Source organism: Passer domesticus, chromosome 4 (genome assembly GCF_036417665.1).
Source record: "Passer domesticus isolate bPasDom1 chromosome 4, bPasDom1.hap1, whole genome shotgun sequence".
NCBI lineage: Eukaryota > Metazoa > Chordata > Aves > Passeriformes > Passeridae > Passer > Passer domesticus.
Genome location: NC_087477.1, coordinates 32,954,886 through 32,979,756, shown reverse-complemented (window position 1 = coordinate 32,979,756; position 24,871 = coordinate 32,954,886). Strand labels below are relative to the sequence as shown.

Sequence of the window (24,871 nt, the reverse complement as noted above, 5' to 3'; positions counted from 1 at the left end):
AATTCCATTTATTTTACAATGCACAAAGAGAAAAGCACAGTACTTACATAAGTAACTTTTGACTTTTTTGCAGCTTGCTCATTTTTGGTTTTGCAATTTGTGGGAGAATCTCTTTGCTTCCTTTTACCAGAGGCAGCTTCAAAAAGAATTGAGATGTAAAAGAAGAATTAGTTCCTTTCATTAAGTTTCCTCCAAAACAGCAGGATATTTTACTTACTACAACAATGCAGTAGCTATTTGTTACCCACACAATGTTTACCAGTCTCCATAAGTTTCCTACTACAGAGCACAGATACATTGAAACTGGAAGCAAAGCAGCTGCTAGAAGATACATGTTTATTTACCTCTAAGTTATCTTCAGTGGTCTGGCAATTAATCAAGCAATTACCTCTCATATATAGCATTTTATTCTTCTTTTTTTTAATAGTTACCACATGTTATTACACACAAGTTGCATAAAGGTGTATCTGTGTCTGGTTTTATTCAAGATGGTATTTCTTCCAGGGTGAAGCCCATCTGTGTGTTGGAATATATACATCACTGCCAATCTGGAAGCACTGGTGACTGATTTCTGGCTCAGGTGCACACCAGAGCAGTTACCAAATGCTTTTCAACATTAAATCCAGACATCTCAAAGCAAACTATGCATATTAAGCCTGTGATAACCTTATCACTTACAAACAGTCCATGTAAGCCATAACTTTCTGGCTGTCTTTGGGCCCTGGTGATTATCAAGAGATTATCATCTCAGCATTAAGGCCTGCCCAGCCAGGTGCACTTCCAGACTGCTGCTGTGCATGGCTCATGAAGGCAAGAAAACATTGCCAGTATTTCTGCACACCAGCTTGGCTTGAAGCAGATTATCAGAACAAATTATTGTGAAAATTCCTTGTCCCTGATCTGAAGTACTACTGGAAGCTAAATCTCCTCTGGAACAGCAAGTGCCTGCAGAGCTTTGGTGTCTGATAGCAGCATCTCTGGCCAACCTCCCCTCCCAGCCTACCCCGGGAGACCAGTGAAAAAGAACACACACATACACAAAAAGCCCATTTGCTTTCCAATCCAGAAGACTGTCTGGATGATCAAAATAGTTTTAACTCTGGAACATTAAGTAGCCAAATCTTCACACAAGAAGCCACTTAGTGTGGAAATACTTCAAAATAAATTTTCTGCTATAGTCATTCACTGACATCAGAGAAGTGGCATAAAAATATTGAAAAAAATTATTAAAAGATCCCAAAGAAAAGCAAAGTACTAGCAACTTTTCCCTAAAGTAAGGATCTAGTAAGAGATACCAGAAAACACTGATAAAATTCTTTTCGAAGTCTATATATTTATATGTATTCAGATAAAAATATCATAGAATTGTTTGGGTTGGAAAGGACATTAAAGATCATTTCGTTCCAAACTCCTGCTCTAGTCAGGGATACCTTCCACTAGATCAGGTTGCTCAGAGCCCCATCCAACCTCACTCTGAACATTTCCAAAGATGGGGCATAATTTAAATAATTTAAACAACATTGCCAGGAAAATGCCTGCCACTAGCTTAAGTCTGAGAAATATGTGGTTGTCTTAACATCCAAACTAGAAGTTGTCAGGCTGCTGCTGGGCCAAGCAGTAGGAGTTATTGGAGGCCTCATGCTATTATTTTTTAAGCTCAACTAACTTTGTATTCAGGATGGAGAATTCTGAATGTGAACAGTGACCCTATAAACCCCATTGACCTAAAAAAATACATGGGCTGGATATAAGAGTATTCCAAAGATTTTCCTGCTTTTAGGTCAAGCTTAGGTCCTGCTTTAGGGCTGAGCACTCAAGAGCCTTTGAAGGAAGTTCCATCATAAGCAATTTTGGAGACAATTGAACGGAAACAAAGGATCTGGAAAATCATGATCTCAGGAACCTATAAACACAGTATTATTTAAAAATAAACCTGTGGTCTTTAGAAACTCACCACATCTCCAAATTAAAAGAAAAAAAAAAGCCAACTTTCTGAAGACATCCACTTTGCAAAAAGTACACTTTTTCTTCCTGTGCTAAGGGAGTATATGGCTGAAGGAATAAAGAAACTCTCACTCTTAGATAGGAATCATCCTCAGAGTGCAGGCAGGGCCTTCCAGAGGAATCCTTGCTCTCCCCATAAATTTTGTAATTAATGAGCAATGAGAAAAGCAGCTCCAAGGTCTCAGACTTGAGAGAAGCATCTGTAATTATTTCCCCTGTTACTTGCTGCTACCTCTAACAAAACAAAAACAAATCCCTTTTATTACTATGACTTCCCATATCATGATAAAAGAAAACAGTAATTTCAAACTGCTCAGAAAGCAGTGAATACCAGACAGATCTACATCAGGCTTCAGCTCAGAAGCACACCCACCACTTTTGAGGTTTTTATGAAAACAACACCAGAAACAAATCAAAAGCAACAGGTATTACTACAGCTTCACATTTTAGACACATATTTTCAATGTGTCACATCTAATCTTCATACCTTTAAAAATTCTGCACTGTGTTTCTTGTTTTAGCTCTACACAGCTATTGAATTCAAGGACAAAAATTCAAGGATATCGTAGCCACACTTGTCACAAAGCCATGCTTAGCAAAACTGTATCTTGCCTTGACCTCTTACACAGCCAACATTTCACAACAAGTAAAGCATATCTGAAATTGACACAGTTAAAGCAGATGTTCAGTAATGTCTCCATATTTAAAAAATGTGTCCAAAATGAGATGATTTATACCATCACTGTCAGGCGTGCTTACTCCTAACTAAATATTTTATACAACAGCTGTCATTAGTGAGAATTTTGCTGCCAAGAAAATTTTTCTGTGGCTCATATTAAAAAGATGTGAAACAACATTCTTAAATCAACACAAAAATGGCCAAAAGGCAGGGTCTACGTAACAGCAATCAAAGTGATTTAGTTCAAACACTGTGAACTGCAACAAAGTTTAAGGATAGATAGTAGCTTAAATTGGATTAATATTTATGAAAACCCTTGAAAAGTAATCAGTCTTCCAGGAACAGCAGTGCTCAGTGTATTTCTCAAAACATGCCAGCCTTGTTTCCTATTGCCAGTACCCAAGAATTTCCATCTATAGAATCTGACCATGCACACAGTGATAAACTCAAAATGGTTTGGTTGGTTAAAAAAGCCTCATCAAACAACACAGAAGCATCCCTTCACTCAAAGTAGCCTGGATGTTCTTAAAACTTATTGGAAATTGTTAAAAATCTTTGCACTTTTATATGAAAATAGCAAAATGAAAATACAGTAAGTACAAAGGGGAAATTAAATAAGCAAAAAATTTTGTATTCTAAAAACAGGAGTACAACAGTCCTCCCTCAGCCTACATTTCCTCCTAGACCTACTGCTCCAAATCCATAGGTTCCTGCATGAAAAGATGCATGAACTACTCAAAACAACTAAATCATCAAGTAACAAGAAATAACTTTTTCCATCATTTCCATTAAGATCCCTCATGAAAACCTTGGACAGCTGAACTGTAAACAGATGGTTGGTCTGCTTTCTATAATATCAGAAGTCCACTCTTCCCTGACCAAATCAAATAAAAAATATAAGACAAGACTTAACCCTGGACTCGGGTGACAGGAAGAAACAAACTTGAAGCCCAAGAATTATGACCCTTTAACACATCTAACACTCGCAACACATGCCCACAAAACGTGCTGGGGTTTTTGCCTTTGTTTCTTTGTTTTGGTAACAGTAGGAAACTGCATAAATTGAGGTGCAGAACAGACACCCCTTAATAAGCTCTGAGGGTTCAAAAACATCGTTTGGGTAATGTTTTGCTAGAGAACCAGGGAGATCTAACGTTTAAGACTAACAGTTCTTATTCAGAATTACAAGCAGGTCTTTAAAACGACCAGCAGAAAAAACTGCAATGGACCTTGATACCAACAATATCTACTTATTAGTAACTACATACCCAGTATATTTTTTCCATACTACCAGACTGCTACCTAGAACATTTAGAACTACTTCTGCTAATCCCTTACTATTTGCTTCAAGTTCTGGACCAAGAAAGAACCAGCAAGAACAGAATCACTTAAAAACCCACAAGCAAAGCAATCCTGAGCTTCACAGAACAAATTCTGCTTTCTGGTTTTATTTACAGATTTTGGTCCACATTCTCTTTTCATTTTTCTCCCTCCAAAGCCTGTAAATTCAGTTTTGTTTGTTTTAAACAAACAATACTATAGCTTTTAACTGAAGCTTTACCACTTTTTAAACACTTCCCAACCAATTTCACTGAATTAGCTACAGTATGTAAAGTTTGGGTTTTATTTTTGTTTTGTGCGGTTTTTTTGTTAAACATACCTTTGTCATTGAGCTTCAAACCAGCAGCTACTGCTTCATCCATTGTGTGTGCTGATTCTATCAGCTGCAAAGAAAAACACAAGGCAACTGCTAAGTGGAGAAATTGAATCCAGTTGAACAGAGGAAGACAATGCTGGATCAGCTGTGACTGAAAAATACTTTTAAAACACCCCTGCAATATACATGTATTATAAAACCCAAGAGCAAAACTAAGACCTCACAAATCACCATTTTGAATACAATGTCATTTATTATTGCTTTCTTCCCTACTTCACATACTCTGTGTATTTACTTAGAAGCTTCTTTTCAAAGACTATTCAATGTTACTGTCACAAAACAAGATAAAGAAACCCTCTAACTTATTAACTCAAAGTGTCTGAATACTATTTTGATGCACTGGTTCATTCCTATAAATACATGCATGAAATGTATAATGTGCCTCAAGGTTTATCAGTACATCCTTGCAGTCCTAGATTGTTTCTCCATCCACATGAAATCTCAACTGAATGTTGGGACTTTTAGGTGGCTTTCTGCAGGTGAGGTAACAGCAACAAAAGCAAGTGGCTTAAATGTTACAAATATGAAAAAAACCCCATAACAAAACACAAAATGAAGTTATGAGGAATCCAGATTCCCAAGTATCAGTCCACATTTGGAAACAGCATCTTACAATTTTGCTACAATGGCACAATTTCCTTTACAAAAGGCTCAAGATTTTTTTTTCTTAATAGCATTCATCAGTTGTGTAAAGTTTGTCAGGACAGCCTGCTCCAGATCCTTCATGAAGGAACACCAGATTTACTTGATACTCCTCTGTCCTCCTTACAAATGTTGGAGCTATGTAACTGCAGAAAAAAATCTGCAGAGCCTCCATTTCCTACAAAGTTCTGCTGATACAGGAGTTATCTTGCATTCTCCTGAAAACAACCACCACCAGCCTCACGTGCTGCTCAGGAGCCAAGTCACAAAACAGCAGTGAGACACACCACATAGTATTTCTAGCAAGTTACTAAGCAATGATGAACTTTGATCAATCTTTGAATCAGATAAATTCTATGCAGCCAAAAGCTGAAAAAGACACATTCTGGGCATACATAACAAATTTTAATTATAATGTTCAGGAGAAAAATTCAGAGACTCCTACTTGTAACCCTTTTGTTCTTCCCAAAATAAAGGGAGCCTAACCATAAAGCTTGATTCATTGGGAAACAGAATACCCAGCAAGGAGCACCAGTAAAATGTGTTTATTTTTTCAATGCCATTTCAACAACTAGGAAACTGTACAGACTAATTTAAACACATTTAGCTTTATAAATAAAAGCTAGAGAAAGCCTTGTACAGTACTAAAGGTATTTTACTGTAATGAGCTACCACATATCACTTGCAAGGAGTTACCTGTAGATTTGTATCTGCTCAATGGCCAAGATTTCCCACATCAGCTTAATCAGAATATATTACAGTAAGTTCAAACCTACCCTTTGGCCTCACTGGAAGTACTGAAATCTTTGCTTGTTAAATGTCATAAAGGCAAGCTTGCACAGTGTTTCATCTACTGGAATATGGCAGTGATTCCACTCCTTCTGCATTTCATCAGTGAGCTCATTCCAAGAACAGCAGTTACCAACAGTTACCAACTGAGACAGCCATAATTAAGCTTAAACATCACAACAAAGAAATACTTGAAGAATTTTCTATACACTGGAGTTCATCATTGTTGAACTTACTTAATGGTGTTTTTTTGAAGTGTGTGTCTATATATTCATTTTTATAGATATCCAAGTTCCCATGTATGTAAAAATGTTACACAGCTGTACTTCCCCTAAAATGCTACTTTTACCCTTTTGCTATTAACTAAACAATTAAGAGCTGCACTGTGTATGCATAGCCAGGTTTGACAGTAGCAGAGGATACACAGGTGGCTTCCATGAGAAGCCACCAGAAGCTTCCCTCACATCCAAGAGAGCCAGTGCAGTCAGCACCAAGAAGTCCTGCTGCTGGCCAAGGCCAAGCCCATCAGTGACAGTGGCAGCACCAGTAGATAACAGTTAGGAAGGAAGGGGGGTAGGGAGATGAGGAGCATCAACACACCTGCAGCAGGAGAGAGGAAGGAGAATTCATGAGAGAGAAATGGCCCTGCAGACACCAAGGTCAGTGAAGGAGGGGCTGGAGGTGCTCCAGCCACTGGAGCAGATTCCCCTGCAGCCAGTGGTGATGCCCATGGTGAGGCAGCTGTGTCCCTGCAGCACACGGAGGCCAAGGTGGAGCAGAGATCCATCTGCAGCCCGTGGAGAACATCACAGCAGAGCAGAGGCATGTCCAAAGGAGGCTGTGACCATGTGGGAAGCACCCCCTGAACGCAGGCTCCCAGCAGGACCCATAGAGAGAAGGGCCCATGCTGGAGCAGGTTTGTTGGCAGAACTGGTGACCCCGTGGAAGGGGCCCACAAGGGAGCAGAGTGTTCCTGAAGGACTGCATGCCATGGAAAGGGAAGAGTGTGAGGAGTCCTCCTGCTGAGGAGGGCTGACAAACTGACTGCAGTGCCCATGTCCCATTCCCAGGCACCACCGGTGTGAGGGGGAAGGAGATAGAGAAAATCACAAATACAGTTAAGCCTCAAAATGTGGGAGGTGTGGGGGGAAGGTGTTTTAAGATTTCTGTTTATTTCTGATTACCATACTCTGATGTGACTGGTAATAAACTAAATCTTCCCTATAGGTTGAGTCTGTTTTGTTCATGACAGTAACCAGTGAGCAATTTCTCCAGGTCTTTATCATGATCCATGAGCCTTTCATTCTATTCTCTTCCTTCTCCAGCTAAGAAGCCAAGTGACAGAGCAGCTTTAGTGGGTACCTAGCATTCAGAGAGCATTACTCACCACAACACTGTACCCTGTAGTCAAGTCAGAAGCTTAGAAAAACTGCCTATAAAATCCTATAAAATAACATCAAAATAAATCAAGGAACTGAGCATTATTACTTTTAATAATTCTTGGTCACTTCTTTGGGGAAAACGTTCCTTCATTGTTTGCAGCTTTGAGTCTCTGGTATCCTTCTCTACATGCTCCTTCACAGCTGGCTGCTGCTTCCCACCATTTGCAAGTGCCAGATGGGGCATTTCCTTTTCAGGCTGGTCATCACCATCAGATGTTTCACAGCTACAACGTACAGGGGAAGAAAAAAATAGTTAAAATTTATTTTTGCTTATGATGTTTCACTCTACCAGAACATTACTGTAAACTAACCCACCAGGATTGCACAAAATGCATTGAGATGAATTCAGTAACACTGAATCAACTTGTATGCAAAGGGATATCTCTAGTCAGGACAAAGTCAGGCATATATCAAGTACAGTGCCCTTCTTTGTACTAAACAACTTCAAGTTGGCAAAGAAAATAAGAAAGGAAGAATGCACCAGGGAAATACCATTACTTACCCTCATATTGTGCTATAAAAGGTTATTGAAAATTTAGTAACAACCACCTTAACACAGTTTAGCTACTCAAACAGTTTCAGCTACCTGAATTACATCAGACTACCCCAAGTATATTTTAAATAGCCTTGCTACGGTTTATTTGTCCAACAGATGAACAGATGAGGATTAGGTTCTTTGTAAACACTTTCCAGGTGTAGGATCAACTCTCTGTCCTAGCTCTTGGCTCACTGAGAAAGAAAATTCAAAGCTCCTTGTGCAGCATCTTAAATGTATAAATACAGCAAGAGCCTTCCTGAAAAAAAGACAGTGTTCTGAATTTACTGAAAGACTGCTTATTAGTGCTAATTTGCAGGAAAAGCAACTTCTATCTATCTTTCAGGATACTGAGTTGCACAGATAAGAGTGAACCCAAGCACGGGTCTCCCATCCTCCTTCATCCCACAGACACATAATCTCCTTTTGGGAAGGCAAAATTAATTGAACCATATAGAGTTTGCCATTTAATAGGGATTTCATCATCAGAAAGGCTTGCCTGCAGGTCTCCCAACATCAATATAGGTAAAAGACTAAAAATAAACCTGTTTTTCCTCACTGTATCTTTCTTTAGCAGTTTCAACAATCAGACTGCATAGAATTCTGGAAAAAAAAATGGTTATGTGTCACATAAAAGACACACACACAGGTAACTGTTCATCAAAGAATCCTTTTCTCCCTTTTCAAAAGGCACACACAGCTACTAGGACTGTCTGGTGTTGCTTCTTAAGAGTAAGGAAGTAACAAAAGAATCCAAATTCTTCTTCAGTCCAGCAAGGCATTGAGTTCTAAGCCTCCAAACATGAATCCTACTTCCACTTAAAAATAAAAACTTAATGAAATGTCATATTAAAATCTACTGGCATTTTTCTGATCTTTTTGCCTTGATAAGGAATGTTTCTTTTAAAAAGTGCATATAAAAAAGAAAATCAATCCAAATGAAAATTGTGACACTGCAATTATCCTATCCTTTCCTATCAGAGAATAACATCAAGACACTTGTCAACGAAGATCATAAATCTTGTCCTCTGTGTATAATCATGTTCTTATCAAGCATAAAGAAACACTCATTTAACTGCTAAGCAACTCTGACCCAAAAAACCTTGGGTTAGATTCTGCTTTTTTTTCCAGACAGCAGCCCTCTGGTAGCAAAAGTCAAGGCACATTTTCTTCAGGAAAGATGTGTTTTCTACTCTAAGCTTTCTGCTTTCTGTTCTGTGTCTTGTTCAGAATGAGGAAAGCTAGGATACTCTGCAAAAAGTAAGTAAAACCCCCAAAAAACCCATAAACCCCCCAAACTAGGTAACACATGCACTAAAATGCACAATGCAGACATTCAATTGACTGATTCCATGCAAAGCCAGAATTCAGCACAAGCCAGAGCTCCTAAGTCTGGATAGATCCCAGCTAACTCCTGCCACACTCTCCATTTGTTTGTTAGCTCGACCAGAACAGCCACTTGTGCCACAGCTCCGTGGGCTCTGTACACATCAATCAGCACCTGAGCCAGCACACTGGGACAAAGTGTCAGGCACTGAGGTGCCTGGTGGCCACATGGGAATACTGAGGAGCACAAGAGGATGTAGTCTCATGTTCATCAATCCCACTAGGGAGTCATCTTGCTGTCCATTTCTCACTCCCAGCAATATCAACAGCACAGGAACAGCAAGCAGTGGCTCTGCAAGTTGCATCCTGTGTGGCTTATCAGCATCAGCTCCATATGATACAAAACCACTTGAACTGCTTCCAGGTGGGATTGATCCCAGAAGCAGAGTAACTGCATTTACACAGCACTGCACACAAACCAATTTGATGCATGCAACCAGCTGGCCACCTCCTTGTCTCCTTGCACAATCTACTACTTAAATCACAGGCAGAAGCAGGAGCTCACTTGTAACTGCTAATATTTTTCTCCTTTTCAAGTAGCTGCCTTAAGTTGAAACTTTGGGGCACAAGCACTAAAAAAAGAAACAAACAACATAACATCAGGATTTCAGGTAACAGCAGCAGGAAAATGCATTATTTCACTTCTGCTGTAAACCCCCAATAATTCCATGCTGTGTGTAGAACTGAAAACCTGACAAGAGGCAACACCTTTTAAGGCTGCAATTCCCACAAAAGTTTTTTGCCTATTAATTCAACTAGACTATCAGGAAAGCAGGTAAAGCCATCTCATTTTGCTTAGCACAAGAACATCTAGAGGGCACAATTACCATACAGACACAACTAGCAGGGGTTCCTTTAAACTGCTCAAATGGCTGCAGATGCCTATCTACATCTTGTCTCACCTGCTCTCTCAACACTGCCTTTTTAGCACACACAGAAGCAACTCCTGCACCGTGACTCTTCCCTCCCAGCACATTCAAAAATATAAATTTCCAAACCACTTAGGAAAGAAATAGTTTTCACCATGCATAGGAAACACACCATACAACTCATAGTTAAGTTTACCTCGGGACTCATACAACATACTGAAGCTCTATTTGCTTCCCTATCAAATACAGCTGCATATACAAAAGAAAATCAACTCCAACAGTTGAAAATTAGTAAAGCAAGTGTTTTATGGTTAACTTCTCAAGTAGCACTAAAAGGATTTCAGAAGGGCAAAGGCACAAATGCGTAAATGAACAAACGTCACACGTTTCAACATCATAGAACTCCTCCCTCTGAGAAAATGTTTCAGCAGGATACTTCTTCCCTGGAAAACCAGTAAAGTTTAGTTAGGGGCAGCTGAATCCCAAAGAACCCAACCTAGGCTCCGATTTTCAGTTCAGGGTTTCAACTTAGAGCGACCCCTGAGGGTGCAGAGTCAGAAACGTGGCTCAAAGCGTACATTACGGGCGCCTCTGCCCTCGAGGCCTGGGTTTCTTTGGCAGCACAGCGGTTTCTTGGCTCCTCATCCTCGCTGTCAGACACATCGAAGAAATGCACCCCTCGCTGGCGCTTGAAGTAAGACACTTTCCTTGTCCTCTGAGCTTCGGGAGTTTCTGGGATGGTGGAACACTCTGTGCAAGACATTTCAATGGGAGAAAAAAGAGGAGACAATGATTTATGACTTCAAATATTTATTTGTACCTAGAGCAACAGGTAGCTGTGATTTTTTCAGAGACACAACAGCCAGTTAAACAGAGCTCACTTTCTCATGCACAGAAAATTCCTGTCAGCTACATTTCTTAAAGTGGAAACTTACCTGGCAAAGGATCTTCAGCCCTCTTACAGCAAAAATTTTTTATATTACAAAGGTCAAGAGAACATGTATTTTAGGTTCATAACTATTTATAAATAAACACTTATTTTTAGATAAATAAATAATGAGCAAAGTCCTCTGAACTACTTTCAGGCTGATCAGAACACTAATAGAAACAAAAGCATATTTCTCTCTTTCCTCTATGAAGAGAGAAAAATTGATGCATAGAGCAGAGAACATTTTCTGTATGAAAGAAATATTGAGGAAAATAAATTTTAAATAACTCACTGTGGCAGCACTAAATGAAAGGGAAAAAAAAAGATAAATCCTAGAAGTACAAGATATTTGATGACACAGGAACCTGCACAGGCTTTGAAAGGCAAAGGCACCAAATAAAAAAACCCATGGTACCAAATGTTACAGAGTGCACTACAGAAAAAGAAAACAACTTTAAAATGGAGCTTCATAGCGGGATGGAGATGAATGTCACTCAGTGTCTATGAGGAAACATCAACAAGAATTCAGTGACAGTTCAAAAAAGCAATCACTAAAACCTTAAGACTTCAGGTTGTTAAGAAAACTTCCCTGTCCAACCATCCAGGAGCCACTCTGGCAGCAGCACCTGAGCTGGGACCAAGACCCCTTTGCAGCTACAGATCCCACACTCACAGAGCCACACCAGGCTTCCCAGAGCACTCTCAGATGTCTAGATCCCCAATATCATTTAATCATGGTACAGAAACAAAATCACAGCTTGAGCTGGTGCCTCTGAGCAGAAACTCCAAACAAATCCTGGGCTTTTACACCCTCACAGTCTAAGTGCAGGCAAGTCCAGAGTCATCAGCTCCTGAGTGTCAGGTGCCCTGGCTGGGCCATGGGCACCTGGGACCTTTGTGCCACGGGTCAGCAGTTCCCTGCCTCCTGCCTGGGGCTGTCCCCACCCACAGCTCAACCTGCAGCCACACACTGAGCACCTGCACTGAACGGAGCCCTCAACAAGGTGACCTTAGCCACACGCAGGAACAATCCAGGATAAGGGGCAGGAGAGTCAGCCACCAACTTCTAGGAAAGCTGTGTTTTAGTCATAGTACTGTCACCGGCAGTGCTCATATAAAAAGATCTTAAATTATCATCACACAAAGAAAGGATCACCGGCATCCTCTCCCCTCTAACACACCCATCCTTTTTTAAAACACATGTGCTTGTGAACCAACCACCAGTGGTGTTGCTAACTCTGGAACCACAATTTTGGCTGGAAGTAAAGGCAGTTTGCTCTGTCTTCATTCAGTAATGCAGAAACTTGCTGAGTCAAACTATTAGACTGTAATGTAGAATCATGGACAGATGAAGCTAGAATAAATTAATCCGATACTCAAATGCATGAAGGAGCTATATGGCAACTAATTAATTCATTAAGTGATAAAAGGCCTAGTTTTAGTTGAGTTATTAAAATCTAAATATCACTTTCAAAACACAATATAGGATTATGGTAAGGATTTTTAGAAGAGGCAAAAGTCTCACTTCACAAATGAATCTTATTTTGAAAAGCCCATACACATGCAAATTTAGGAATGCCTAAAAACTATTAGTTCTGAAGCAGTAGTACACGGTTCCAAGGCAGACCCCCCTGCGTCCAAGACCAACATGTTGGCAGTGGAAGCCTCCTGAGCAGTACCTTCTTCTATCTGTCCATTTTAGGAAGGAGATGAGTTGTCCTTGATGCAGTTGCTTCATCTGAAAACTGATTAAGTTTTTAGATGAATACAGGAGAGGAGCAAAAGAGACCTTAGGGAACATTATGAAGTTGGGTTATCAGGGCAAAGGCTATCACAACAGAACAGAAATACAAAACTCATTAAAAATGTGATTCAATATCAGAACAGGTCTGTAAGGAACCTGAGAATTTCACATCTATACTGAATTAACATAACAGATAAAGGCAGTTTTCATGGATCTTTGCCTTGTAGATTAGACTAAATTTCAAACAAATTCCCCTTGAAAGCAGTGTGACACAGAAATGACAGGTGCTCCTGACAACTTTGCTAAGAGGCATCCTTACTGAATTTAAAGGAAAAACACAAGGAAATTTTACAGAAATATGACAGTCTTAAAAGTAATTTTATTCTTTACAGTATAAACCTTAGACAAGATTTACATTTAAATAAAGAGTGTTTACTCTTTCCCTTAGTGATTTCTCATTTTCTTTTATTTAGCAATTACTGTCCAGTCTTCATGACAGCTTCCAACTCCCATACTTACAAAATGCTGAGTTACCTGGGGTGGGGGGGAAGCATTCTCCATCTCAAAAAAAAAAAAAAAAGAAAAAGCCCAGTCTTCTGCCCTTCCAACACCTATTGCACTGAACAGAGAATCCTACTAAGTGGGGGAAAGCAGAAATCACACGTGTAATAAGGAGTCCTCATATTGAGAGCAAACTGTAACCTTGTAGAGTAGAAATAGATTAAAGTTATTGCCACAATATGTAATTGTTGGAGGCAGAATTTTCTAATTACAGGCAATTCAAAAGAACTATTAAGGAATGCCTACAATCATAAGACCAGTTTTTGACTCTGAAGCCAGAAATAGGAATGCTCATAAGTATCCCTATATGCACACATAAACATCAAAACCAAAACCCAACAACAAGTACCAATTTTGCTACCATAAAAAGAGAATACACTGCCCTGTAATTCTAAACTCAACCTCCTACACAAATCACACACCACACTCTGAGAAAGCCAGCTTCTCTCCCAAGTGAAAACAAAGGTAAACCCAAAGCAAAAACTGAGGCAATACATAAGAGACTTACCACATTTACTAACATTGTCCAACAAGCACTGTCAAACAGAAAGTAACTTCTGCCTAGTTTTGGCAAGCAGCATCAAGCAGATGCTGCTCAAGTCTACAAGGTTATAAGATAAGTATTCCCTTTTCAAAGGAAAGTCTTTGCCATTGGCTAAAATCCACATGTCCTCACGTCCTACTCCTAAATGTCAGTATTACTCTAAGGTCGTTCTTAAAGCAGCCCTTTTGAAATTATGATTACTTCAACACATCTTGCCACAAACCCTTAGAAAACATCACTTGATACTGCAGTCATTATTTCTTTCCAGAAACACTCTAAGTAGAATTACACTATGAAATGAGACATAAACAAAAGACAGGGTTTCCTCAGACCCCAGAAAAAAAGACAACAGAACAAAAAAGAGCAGTCCTAGTGCAAGTGAGCTCTGAGCATTATAATCTCAAACTGCAGTAATTTAGGATACATATTCAAACAATACAGAGAGGATATCAACAAAATCAGCCATCAATAACGGGGTTCTATGTCGTAGTTGAATTTCTTTTACAACTTTTACTTAAATTATTTTTGGAAGCTTAGTAAGCATGCTTTTTGAGACCTGAATAAAAGCCTCATTTTGAAACTCATGTTGGCAATTATTCTAATTTGTGCAGTTCTGGTACAGTTCTGCTCCATTTTTACAACAGTGTAGAATCTCATTCTCTTAGTACACCGAGCTATTTACATAATTAAAAACATCTAAATGAAAATTAAGATGCTTCACTGTTTCCTTAACAGATTAAGATATACAGAACTATTCAGTAAATACTACTAATTTGCATGAAAAACTGCAGTAAGCCACTCCAGTGTATTTTTCCAACTCTTTTTAGACATATCTACCATATATAATTTGGTAACTTGTCTCTAGAATGGGTTTCTATGCCTCAGTAAACGCAGTCCAGAATTATTCCCTAAACCTGGCTGCAAAGTCACTGCAGGTCTCTGTAATTTTGTGTACAGACAAGTGTACAAAGATGACCAATTCTTGTGGCCATCACACCACAAATTGCTTATTAAAGCATAAAGGATGCAGGTTCAACACAAAGGAATGAGAAGCATGACCTACAGACATAAATGGGGTACATAACCATCTACCAATATCAGCTTGATCTGGGAAAACAAAACTAAAGAAAATAGCTAAGAAGACATTGATGGTTCATGACACACCAGAAAACAACTGACTATATTTTTTGAAGATAGATGACATTTAGACAATCCTATACTTTGTTAGAGGTGCACTTCAGAGCACTCGATAAAACAGAAATCTGAAGAAATCTCTTGGAAATTATACTGAACTATTTGTGCTCCTGAAGGATAAAGATTTTTAAGTTCTTTTGAGATACACACAGTGGCTGCACAATACCAAAGGAAATAGAACAGAAACCCAAACTGTTAGCTATTTAATAGCATTTTTGTTTGTACAAGTGAAATAAAGATCACTCTCCTCTTCTTTCCCCAGTTTCTTGTACCAGTATTTTGTTAATCACTTATTGTTGACCTCACATGATTCACTGAGCATTAAAGCAAGTTAATTTTGGTGAACCTGGTGCAAACTGCTTCTCATACAGAACAACTCCACAGTCTGACTTGTTGGTGCAGTTAGCAGCAGAGAGTCCACAGTGCCACAAACTCAGCTTTGGGCCTTTCCATGGCCACTCAGCAATAACAACAACACCAACAAAAAACAGCTGACTGCTTTATTTGACCCAAACCAAGAAAAATTCTGTCTTCCTGACACTAATTAGGAAACAAGGAGGACAGGCATCTGCTAATCAAATCTAGTCTTCTCTATTACATGTAAGTGCCTCATATCACGCAGACAAAATCTGTGTGCTTTATTTTTCATTAACTTCTGTAGATGTAGAAAGTGATTTCATTTCTTAAAAGGTTATTAATTCTTTCAATAGGTTACATAACATTGATGTGCAAATAAGTGGGAGAAAAAGTCACTAAAACACCTGATCTTCTTTAAACACTCAGTATCTACGAAAGATGAAGCGTTATGTAGACGCAGAGCACTATTAATTACATCTCAATTTTAAATGTTAATTAGTGCCCCAGTTCTACACCAGCATCTGTGTCCATGGATGCTGATTTCAGTTGGACACCTGCTGTAGTTTTGGCTGCCTGTGCACTCTGCCCTGTTTCACTGTTAGCCACCACCATCTCCCTCTGGTTTTCCTCACAAGCACTTAGCCTTGCACTACAAGTCTTTTAGGCTGGCCTTCACCTTTCTTTTTATTACCTTGTATCTAAACAAATGCCTCTAAACTGGTGTCACATCCCTTCTCCACAGTCCTACCCCTACAGAATTTAAGGCAAGGGAAACCAGCATTTTGGAAAACAAGCACTGAAATTTGTTGGCAGTTATGGTCTAGCTACATGCTTACACTGACAAAGTCCACAGGCAGATTAAAGAAGTATAACACTAAAATAAAGTAAATCCCCAAAACAAGCAGCACCGTCCATTACTGCAGAACTACATTCACAGCTCAAGAAGGGTCCCTGCACTCAGTAACTCCTCCACAGCCCAAGACAATGATTTACCACAAACAGGAAGGGAACACCTGTTCCAAAGTGCACTTCTTCAGAGTGCCCATTTTGCCATACAAGCATTACAAAGGCACATCAGAACCAGAATTAACAGCTGCTTGTTTCTTCTGCAGAGTTCCCCCCGTCACCAAAACCTTCTTCTCAAGTGGACAGGTTACTCAGTTCCAGACTGGCAACTTACATGTTTTATATGTTTCAACACAGAACACTGCTTAACATTTACTAATGCAAACACAAAAGCAATCCAATCAACTGACAACAGTCAACCTACAATAAACCAAAATTTAGGGAAGAGTAAAGATCCACCTGCTGTAATTGTGACTTGGCTCAGTTATAAAAGAGGAACTCCTCCTTGTGCATGAATGGTTCACTGTTAACACGTAGATAAGGTATTGTGAAAAACTGCCTGCACCAAGAGAAAGTCACGTGCAAAAAATGTAGCTAAACAACATCAAGAGACATTGTTGTTTCATTTTTTGAATAAATGCATAGTCAAAGTTTGTCTGATCTCTCCAATAACACCTGTAACTCAACAGCTATACCACAAGTTATACCCCTGAAAAGTTCCAAATAACCAGCAGGAGATACTGCCTGTTTCTCAAACCCCCCAGGAACAGGAAAAACATACAGGTGAATGTGATTACACAGCCAACAGCAATTTCAGTCATTAGCATCAGCCAACAAATCCAAACAGGAACAGCACATCCCTGCTGTCTCAGACAAGGGAAACCGACACACTGCAACACAGTCAATTTCCTGACATTTCCATGAAAACCCCAAGCTTCTGCCACAAAAGAGGACAAATGCTACAACAAAACCATCAACACAGTCAGTTTCTGAGAATCAGTACCAGGTCTCTAAGCTCTTTACAAAACCCGGCCCAAGTGAAAACTGTTCCCTTTATTTTCAATTCCATCTGTGATTGCTCCATGATGCATTAGCCAAGGACTCTACTCAGAAAGTTAACTCTGCAGTGTTGCATCCATCAGACAATTAAAAATAAAAACCATTTCTTCCTTGAAAATCCTGAAATGTCAGCATAAGTATCAGTAAATAGAGTTTACAAATAGGAAAACACAACACTCTCTCAACACCTAATCTGAAACTTACTTAATCAATTTAAAAAAGCAAGTTATTTCAGAAGGTTAACGACTTGCCTGTAAATGCACATGTTCAATTAGAGCATGCACCGATACTTTTGTGAAAATTGTTGTGAAACGTTTGCACAGAAAAAACGCATCTGTAAAACAACCAAACACCAACAACCCAAAACGACAAACACCAAAACAACAATTACTTCATTTCTAGAAATTAAGGACTTGCACTGCCCTGAAGCTGCAGGCGAACCACCGGACTCACCCGTTCTGTCTGTCACGTCCGAGGCCGGAGTGCCCGGCCGCCTGCTGTCACCCGCACCTTGCTCCTCCTGCGCTCCCGCGGCAGCGCCGCCGGCTGTCCCGGCGCAGGCCGCCGGCACCTGCTCCGCGCCCTTCCCCTTCCTCTCGAAGCGGAACCGGTCCAAATTGTAGAGGCTCATACTCTCAGCCTTTCTGTGGGAAGAGCCAGGAAGGGCACAGGGCCCGTCCAACACAGGCACGAAAACGCTGGCCAAGGGACCGGCCAGCCGGCGCTCCCTCAGGAACGCGCTGCCAGGCGGCTGGGAGGCTCCTGCCTGCCCATCCGTCCGCCCGCCCACCCTCTCTCCCCGTTCCCCGCGCCCCCCCGGCCTCTCCCCCCACCTACCTCCCGGCGGTCCCGGGCAGGGCGGCGTGTCCCCACGCACCGGTGTGGCGGCGGCGGGCCCGGGCCGGCCCCGGGGCGGCAGCGCGGGATGAGGCCGGGCCGGCGCGAGCACGGGCGCGCTCCCCTCAGGAGCGGCGCGCGGGGCTGCCGGCGCGCGGCGATGACGTCACGGCCGCCCCCGCCAATCGCCCGTCCGGGCCCGAGCGCGCGGGCGAGTGCGCCTTCCCCCTGAGGGGCGGCGGGAGGGGCGGGCTCGCCGCGGTGCTGCGGGCTCCGGCTCCAGACACCGCACCTCCGGGTGGCGTTTGTGATTCCCGACCATCGCCGAGTTCACACCCCGCCCCCCCAGTCCCAAGTTGAAAAGTTTGGGTGGAGAGCCGCCGAAGCACCATCATAGATTTGGAACCCTAAAATACGGAGTCATGCACTCGAAGAATAGTTGGGGTTGGAAGGGTTCCTTAAAGACTCCTGGTTCCAGCCCCCCTGCCAAGGGCAGGGACAGCTTCCACTAGACCAGGCTGCTCAAAACTCATCCAAGCTGCCCTTGAACACTTCCAGGGATGGGGCATTCACGGCTCCTCTGGGCAACCTGCTACACTGCCGCACCAAGACCACTATTACGAATTTCTTCCAAATGTCTTAATTTAAACCTGTTCCCTTTAAGTTTGGAGCCATTCCCCCTTGCCCTGTCCACTTACACGCTCTTGTAAGAAGGCTCTCTCCATCTTTCTTGTAGGCTCCCTTCAGGTACTGGAAGACCCCAATTAGGTGTCCCCTAAGCCTTCTCTTCCACACCAAGCAATTCCAGCTCTCTCAGCCTTCCCTCACAGGAGAGGTGCTCCATCACCTTGGCGACACCCAATCCACCAGGTCCATGTCCTTCCCGTGCTTGGACCCCAGAGCTGGTGCAGGGCTCCAGGTGGGGTCTCACCAGAGCAGAGCAGAGGGGCAGAATCCCCTCCCTCCCCTGCTGCCCACACTGCTCTGGATGAGCCCAGGACACATTTGGCTTTCTGGACAGTGATTGCCAGATCACATCCAGCCTCTCATCCAGCAGCACGCCCAAGTCCTTCCCAGCAGGGCTGCTGTCAATCTGTCCATCCCCCAGCCTGTATTGATACCAGGGGTTGCCCTGACCCAGGTGCAGCACTTTGCACTTGGCCTTGTCAAACTTCATGAAGTTCCCATAGACCCACTTCTCAAGCTTGTCCAGGTCCCTCTGGATGGTACTGTCGCAGGATATGTTGCATTTGAGACAGGCACAATACACAGAGGATCACCATACAATTCCAGAAGGCTTCAACCCATAGAGAGTAACATCCTACCACTTCAGAAGGCCACAAGTATCTGCCCTTCTTGTCCTTCAGCCCAGCCTTTCATCCCCTCATGTCCATGCCCTGCTCCCTTTGGTGATGGGTCAGTGCCCCTGGGCACTCCATGGCTCATTGCTGTCAGTGCTGCTCACCTGCTGCTCACAGCTGCACCCACTGGGATGAGGCTGGGCCAGCCCCACCCCAATTACCACAAACTGTGTGTACCTACGTGGTACCCCATCCTTCAGGCGTGGATTTAGGGCAGTTTTCCGCTTTGGTTCCCTGACATGTTTCCAGCATTGTGTTGCTGTGGCAGAATAGGTGGGAAAACACCTCCTTTTGCTGTCTTGGGTCAGGGCCTGCTGCCATGCTGGGTTTCAGTGGATGTGTAGTCACAGAGCATGTGCAGCCGGGTGTGCAAAGGCACCTGAGGTTACCTGGTATTGCACAGAGAACCTTGCCAGGGCTGAAATGGTGACCTTAACTGGCAAAGAGGTACTGAAACTGCCTTTATCTCTTTAACATACCAGCCAGCCATGAAATAAAGCACTTCAAGGCCTGGCAGAAATGAATAAGCATTATACTGGCGAGCCAGGTGCAGCAGCTAATGAAGACATTCTGGAGAGATTAGGCTGACTAACAGAAAACCAGAAAAAGAAGCCACTTACCCATCCATTGTGCCAGCTCTGTAGTTCTGGGCTCACAGGATGTTCCTTCATCCTTAAAGTCATTTGACTTTTAAATTGCAGTAGTCAAACACCTGAAAAGCAAAAGAATTTGGAGGAAATCAAGCTTCAGTGATGATGTCTTGCCTTCACATCAAATATTAATCTACAATATGGATAATAGATTAAATTTGTTGGAAACTGCCTTCTGTTAATCCCAAATACAAATAATTGGCAGTGTAAATGGAGCAGAAGAGTGATTTTGCCCCCAGAAGTGGTTGCCAAGACACAGGTGGATTTGCAGACTGGCTGGTGTCTGAACAGTGCAGTTCAGAGATCATCTGAGGTTATTCCCTGAGGTTATCCTCTAAGGAGGACTAAATTGTGCTGGAGAAGGAGTGCCTGGGCTAGACACACTGTTGACATATAAAAAGGCAAGAGATCAAGGGCTTTCATGCAGAGCAGGTCAGTGTGAAAATGGAAGAGAGTTTTGCCTGTCAGCACAAGCTCAGACTCCTACCAACTTGAAATGCCACCCACTTAAAAGGCAAGCTACCCCAAAAATGGGAATAAAGAAGCTTGTAGGTAATCAGGAGTAAAACTGGGTGTGGGTTAGAGGAGGAAAAAAGTATGGTCCATGAGGACACTTTTACTTTAGCTCAGAGAATTTGGCTCTTTCTTGGGACTTGATAACCATGGCAAAGCTCATGAGCAAAGCATTAGTACTGCTGTTAGCTCCTCTGATGTGCTTGCCTCACACTGACTTATTGCAACACATTGAGCATCTAAAGGTTAAGGACTCTGACAAGACTTTGACCACTTTTTCCATGAAGAAAGGATGACACACTGTGCATGTGATAGATGTTGAGCCAAGTTGTTTGACTGACTTAAAGGACACAGTCAAACAATGCTGCTAAGTGTGCAGAGACAAATGGGCTGCAAGGCTGCAAAGCTGAACGAGTAATGTTGGAAAAGTTGAGAAGAGAAAGATGAAACCGGGGGAAGTAAGTGTAAAGGGGAGCATACACTCAGGTCAGTCTGTGTTTGTGACTCAACAAGGCAGTCAGGAACATTAGTCTTGGCGAAAAAGTAAAAAGAAAAAATCCATAAATTCCAGAACTTGGGAGAAGAAGCAAGTTCAAAATAAGAAAACAGTGAAAATTAAGGGGATTAAATAGAACACTCCAGAACGTGCCAGTTTTAAAAGTGTTTTGTTTACAGGAATTAGCATGAACCTAGAAAATGCTGCAGCAGATTACTTCAGTTTTTACAGTGCTTTGAACTTGGAAAGACTGGGTAATTGGTAGGTATTAATATTGTTAACAAGCTATTGTGAATTCCTGGCAAGCAAGGCAGGAAAAATGTCTTTTTTGAGGTGCTAATGACACTGGTTAGACAGCTCATGCTTACTGGAGAACTGACAGATTGCTGTCTGCTATTGTTTAGAATGCTGATTTGTGAAATTTTTTTTTAAGAATGGCAGCAGAAATTTGAAAAGAATCTATTTATATACAGATTTGCTTTACATGCAACATAAGAGCTGTTACATTTGACTTGTTTTTACTTAAGACACAGTTTTGTTGCTATGCCAGTGATAGAGAAGCATACCAGATGGTATGTAGGCCTTCAGAGAACTTCATGAAGGCTTATAGATCAGTGATATATAATAATGGCCTGAACACTGAAAGAAGCAAAAGAAAACAAAACTATCGTTTAAAAATTACTCATTTTGAAATTGATGCAAATTGAATTTGCATTGTTCTTAGTAGAAGGAAATTCAGTTTTAGGAGTTTGGTTAAATAGAAGTTAAAACCTGATGAGATACAAAGACTCACATTCAGTGATGCCTTTTACAAATTGGCAAGGCAGTAAAATTGTTGTTCACTAGTAAATAATCAGCCAAGACAAAACGTGTCTACAGCCATTCCTGACAAGTCTCTGTTGTTTACAATATTTTTCCTTAGATTCATGCCCTTTTTGTGCCCTGTCGTTTCATCAACTTTGTATGGAGGGAAGGTCTTCCTCAGCTACCTCATGAGAACCCACTGAAGTTGTGCTGTGGTGTACAATCAACAGGGTCTGTGACAGGTAAAGCCTCACCGTTGGGGCTTGCCCCCAAATATTGTATAGGAAAATATTGCTAGAAAGTGTTTCTGCTTTGTTATCAATTGTGAGCAGCAAGACAAGTTGTCAAATGCTGGTGGGTTTGTACCTCGTTCTGAATAATAATAATAAAGAAACCTAACAAAAATTTTAAAATCTATTAAAATGTTAAAACTAATTCAGCTGCCGCTGAAAAAAGCAACTAGAGTTGTATGTAACAGATGATGTTGCTGTAGCAACATCACCATACCTAAATAATGAATATGCAAACTATTTTTTTTGTGTGTGAGCTGCACAGTGACGGCAGAGTAAGGCCTCAGGTGGGAACTGCCTCTCTTAGCCAAGGGTTTTTTTGTTTTTTAATGTCCATTGCATAGACAGACTTTTTTTCTACTCAGCAAACACTCTTTGGGAAAGAATAAGGGAAGAAGATGGATTTTGTAGTACAACAGGTTTTATATTGATATTGCTTTATATAAGTATTTTTTTTGTGTGAATGAAGATACTTTAAAACTGTAAGTGGTGGTTCATGTTTTCTAGGAACATGAAGCACTCTACTACTCTACTACCATTGTAGACCATTTCTACTTTTTTTCCTTACCTGAGGTTATTTTACGTATATATGTATATATATATTTACGTATATATATATATATTTACGTATATATGTATATATATATATGTATATATGTATGTATATGTATATTTTTTTTTCACTTGTTAAAAAGTAAACACAGTTTATTTTTCTCTATTCTCTGAAGTAGTTAGTTGCTCTTTTTTTGAGTTTATGTGTATTTGATTAAGAAAGAAATAAAACTTGAGTGTAGAATTTCAGACATTGTTCTTGCTACCCATTTCATTCATTTGGGCAAATGCTCTCTCAGAAATCAAGCTAACCATAATCAAAGGTCTGGGTAGCTCTTAAAAGGCTGTGACTTGTCAGAAACCATGCATCCATAATACTTCTGCTGAGGTTTTTTGTTTTAACTTTCAGGTGAATATTACTTGCAAGCATCTGCTGAATTGTGGATAAATCTGCCTAAGGCTGGAACACCAGTTTCATTGGAACAATTGAGTTTCCCGTTTCATTCAGCTCCCCCAGCACATCACCCATGCAGAGTTCACCACAGGACTGCAGGCTATCTTTAGATCCTTTAATCCGTTCATGATAACATGAATCTGCTGCCCGATTTGTCATTCCTCAACACCCCTGATTTTATGGCATCCTACATATCCTAAGCACTTTGAATCTGTATTGAGTCAGAAGATTATTCTAGAAAGGAAAGCAGTAGGTGCTGTTTATTTAGTACGTAAGGAGTTAACAACACTTGAAAAAATGCAGCTTCATCAGAATCAGTTTTGCCTGACATGCTGAATATATGACCTTTGGAACAAAAAGAAGTGTCAGAACTCTGTGAACACGCATCATTACCAAGGATTTTGGTTTGTCATCTGCAGCTGAGGCCTCCCATATTGTTTGCAAATCCCAGACAAATCACTTTTTTGCTTCAAGGAACCATTTTGAGAGGAGAATAACCTCAAAGGTGCAGGCCAAAAGGTATTTTGGTTTGTTGTATTGCACTAGTGAATCAACTGAAACAAATACATTTCCAGTGTGTGCTTCCATACTTACTTTTTGGCTTATTTCTATCAGGTTACATTGCTCTAACTCTTCTTTACTGTTGCATTTTTGATGTCGCGTGGTACAGAAACTGACAGAGTAAAAATTAACAGAAAACTGATGTTCTTTGGCTCAGCATTCATATAACTGTCCCTATAATTCACCAAAACAATGTCATAGGGCTTGCATAAATAAATACACAGGAGCAAATACATATTTACAGGTTTTGTTGTTTTTTTAAAAAATTGTAGTTATAAAACCAGCTATGATCCAGCTATTCTTCCCCAGTTACTTTTGAGAGAGAGAAGGGCTGAACGGGACTTCTGAAAGAATATCTTTCAAAAACAGAATTTGGCCTTAAGAAAATAAAATTTGTTACACTAGCATGTTATGAGTGCATAAACAGTAACAGAGTTTTGTCATGTACTGTTCTGAATCTCAAAAGAACTGGAGCAAAGCATATACACTCTTTCATGACATACATTTATGTGTTATTTTATACTGCTTTCTGTTTAATTCATGCTTTTAAATTATATACCCTCACTTTACTGCAAATAGAGTGCTAAAAGAATCCGTGCCTGCACTGGTTAAAAAAATTTATCTGATCCTAAAAATACATAGAGCAGTTTTGAGGTTTTTTTAAGAAGAAAAACTCAAATCCTCCTTTGAGCTGCTTTTATACTCTCTTTGGGTTTCTTTATAAATTACTATAATTTGTTACTTCAAATCTTGATATTTAAAAGCTGGAGTAATGGTTTTTGTAAATGCACACAGAAAAAGATTGAGTACAAGTACACTTCCACTCCTAGGATCAGAGTTCCTTCCTTCATGCCTGTTTCTGTAATTGGAACAAATACACTTCATTTCATTTTATTGTGCATCCAAAGAAAATAAGCCTATTCCTAAAAATATATCTTGACATTAGAGAAATGTTTTAACTTCTCATTTCCAAACTTGAAAATCTCATTAAGAAGCTATCTTCAAAGCTGTGGGACTTAAAAAGGTCACACAGGTAAATTGGGATTTACATGACATT

General features: G+C 40.7%; 1 protein-coding gene and 1 long non-coding RNA gene across 4 annotated transcripts in view; one reads left to right on the top strand and one right to left on the bottom strand.

Moving 5' to 3' along the window:
- The window catches only part of SMARCAD1 (SWI/SNF-related, matrix-associated actin-dependent regulator of chromatin, subfamily a, containing DEAD/H box 1), a 118,230-nt gene that overhangs the window by 22,139 nt on the left and 71,220 nt on the right, over positions 1-24,871 (bottom strand). The window contains exons 2-7 of one of the 3 annotated variants that reach the window (XM_064416960.1): positions 20,115-20,206; positions 17,750-17,940; positions 10,642-10,813; positions 7,320-7,497; positions 4,344-4,407; positions 48-136 (exon numbers count right to left, since the gene is read on the bottom strand). In XM_064416960.1, the coding sequence (XP_064273030.1) occupies positions 48-136; positions 4,344-4,407; positions 7,320-7,497; positions 10,642-10,813; positions 17,750-17,940; positions 20,115-20,122 (702 nt within the window). In that variant the 5' untranslated portion in view covers positions 20,123-20,206. Of the gene's footprint in view, positions 1-47; positions 137-4,343; positions 4,408-7,319; positions 7,498-9,699; positions 10,621-10,641; positions 10,814-17,749; positions 17,941-20,114; positions 20,207-24,871 lie in introns of those variants that run through there. The other 2 variants (XM_064416961.1, XM_064416962.1) reach the window with 2 other exon arrangements.
- LOC135298873 (uncharacterized) lies at positions 18,512-24,049 on the top strand. Its single transcript, XR_010360934.1, has 3 exons — positions 18,512-21,414; positions 22,076-22,199; positions 23,209-24,049. It is a non-coding gene; the product is annotated as an uncharacterized LOC135298873 (long non-coding RNA).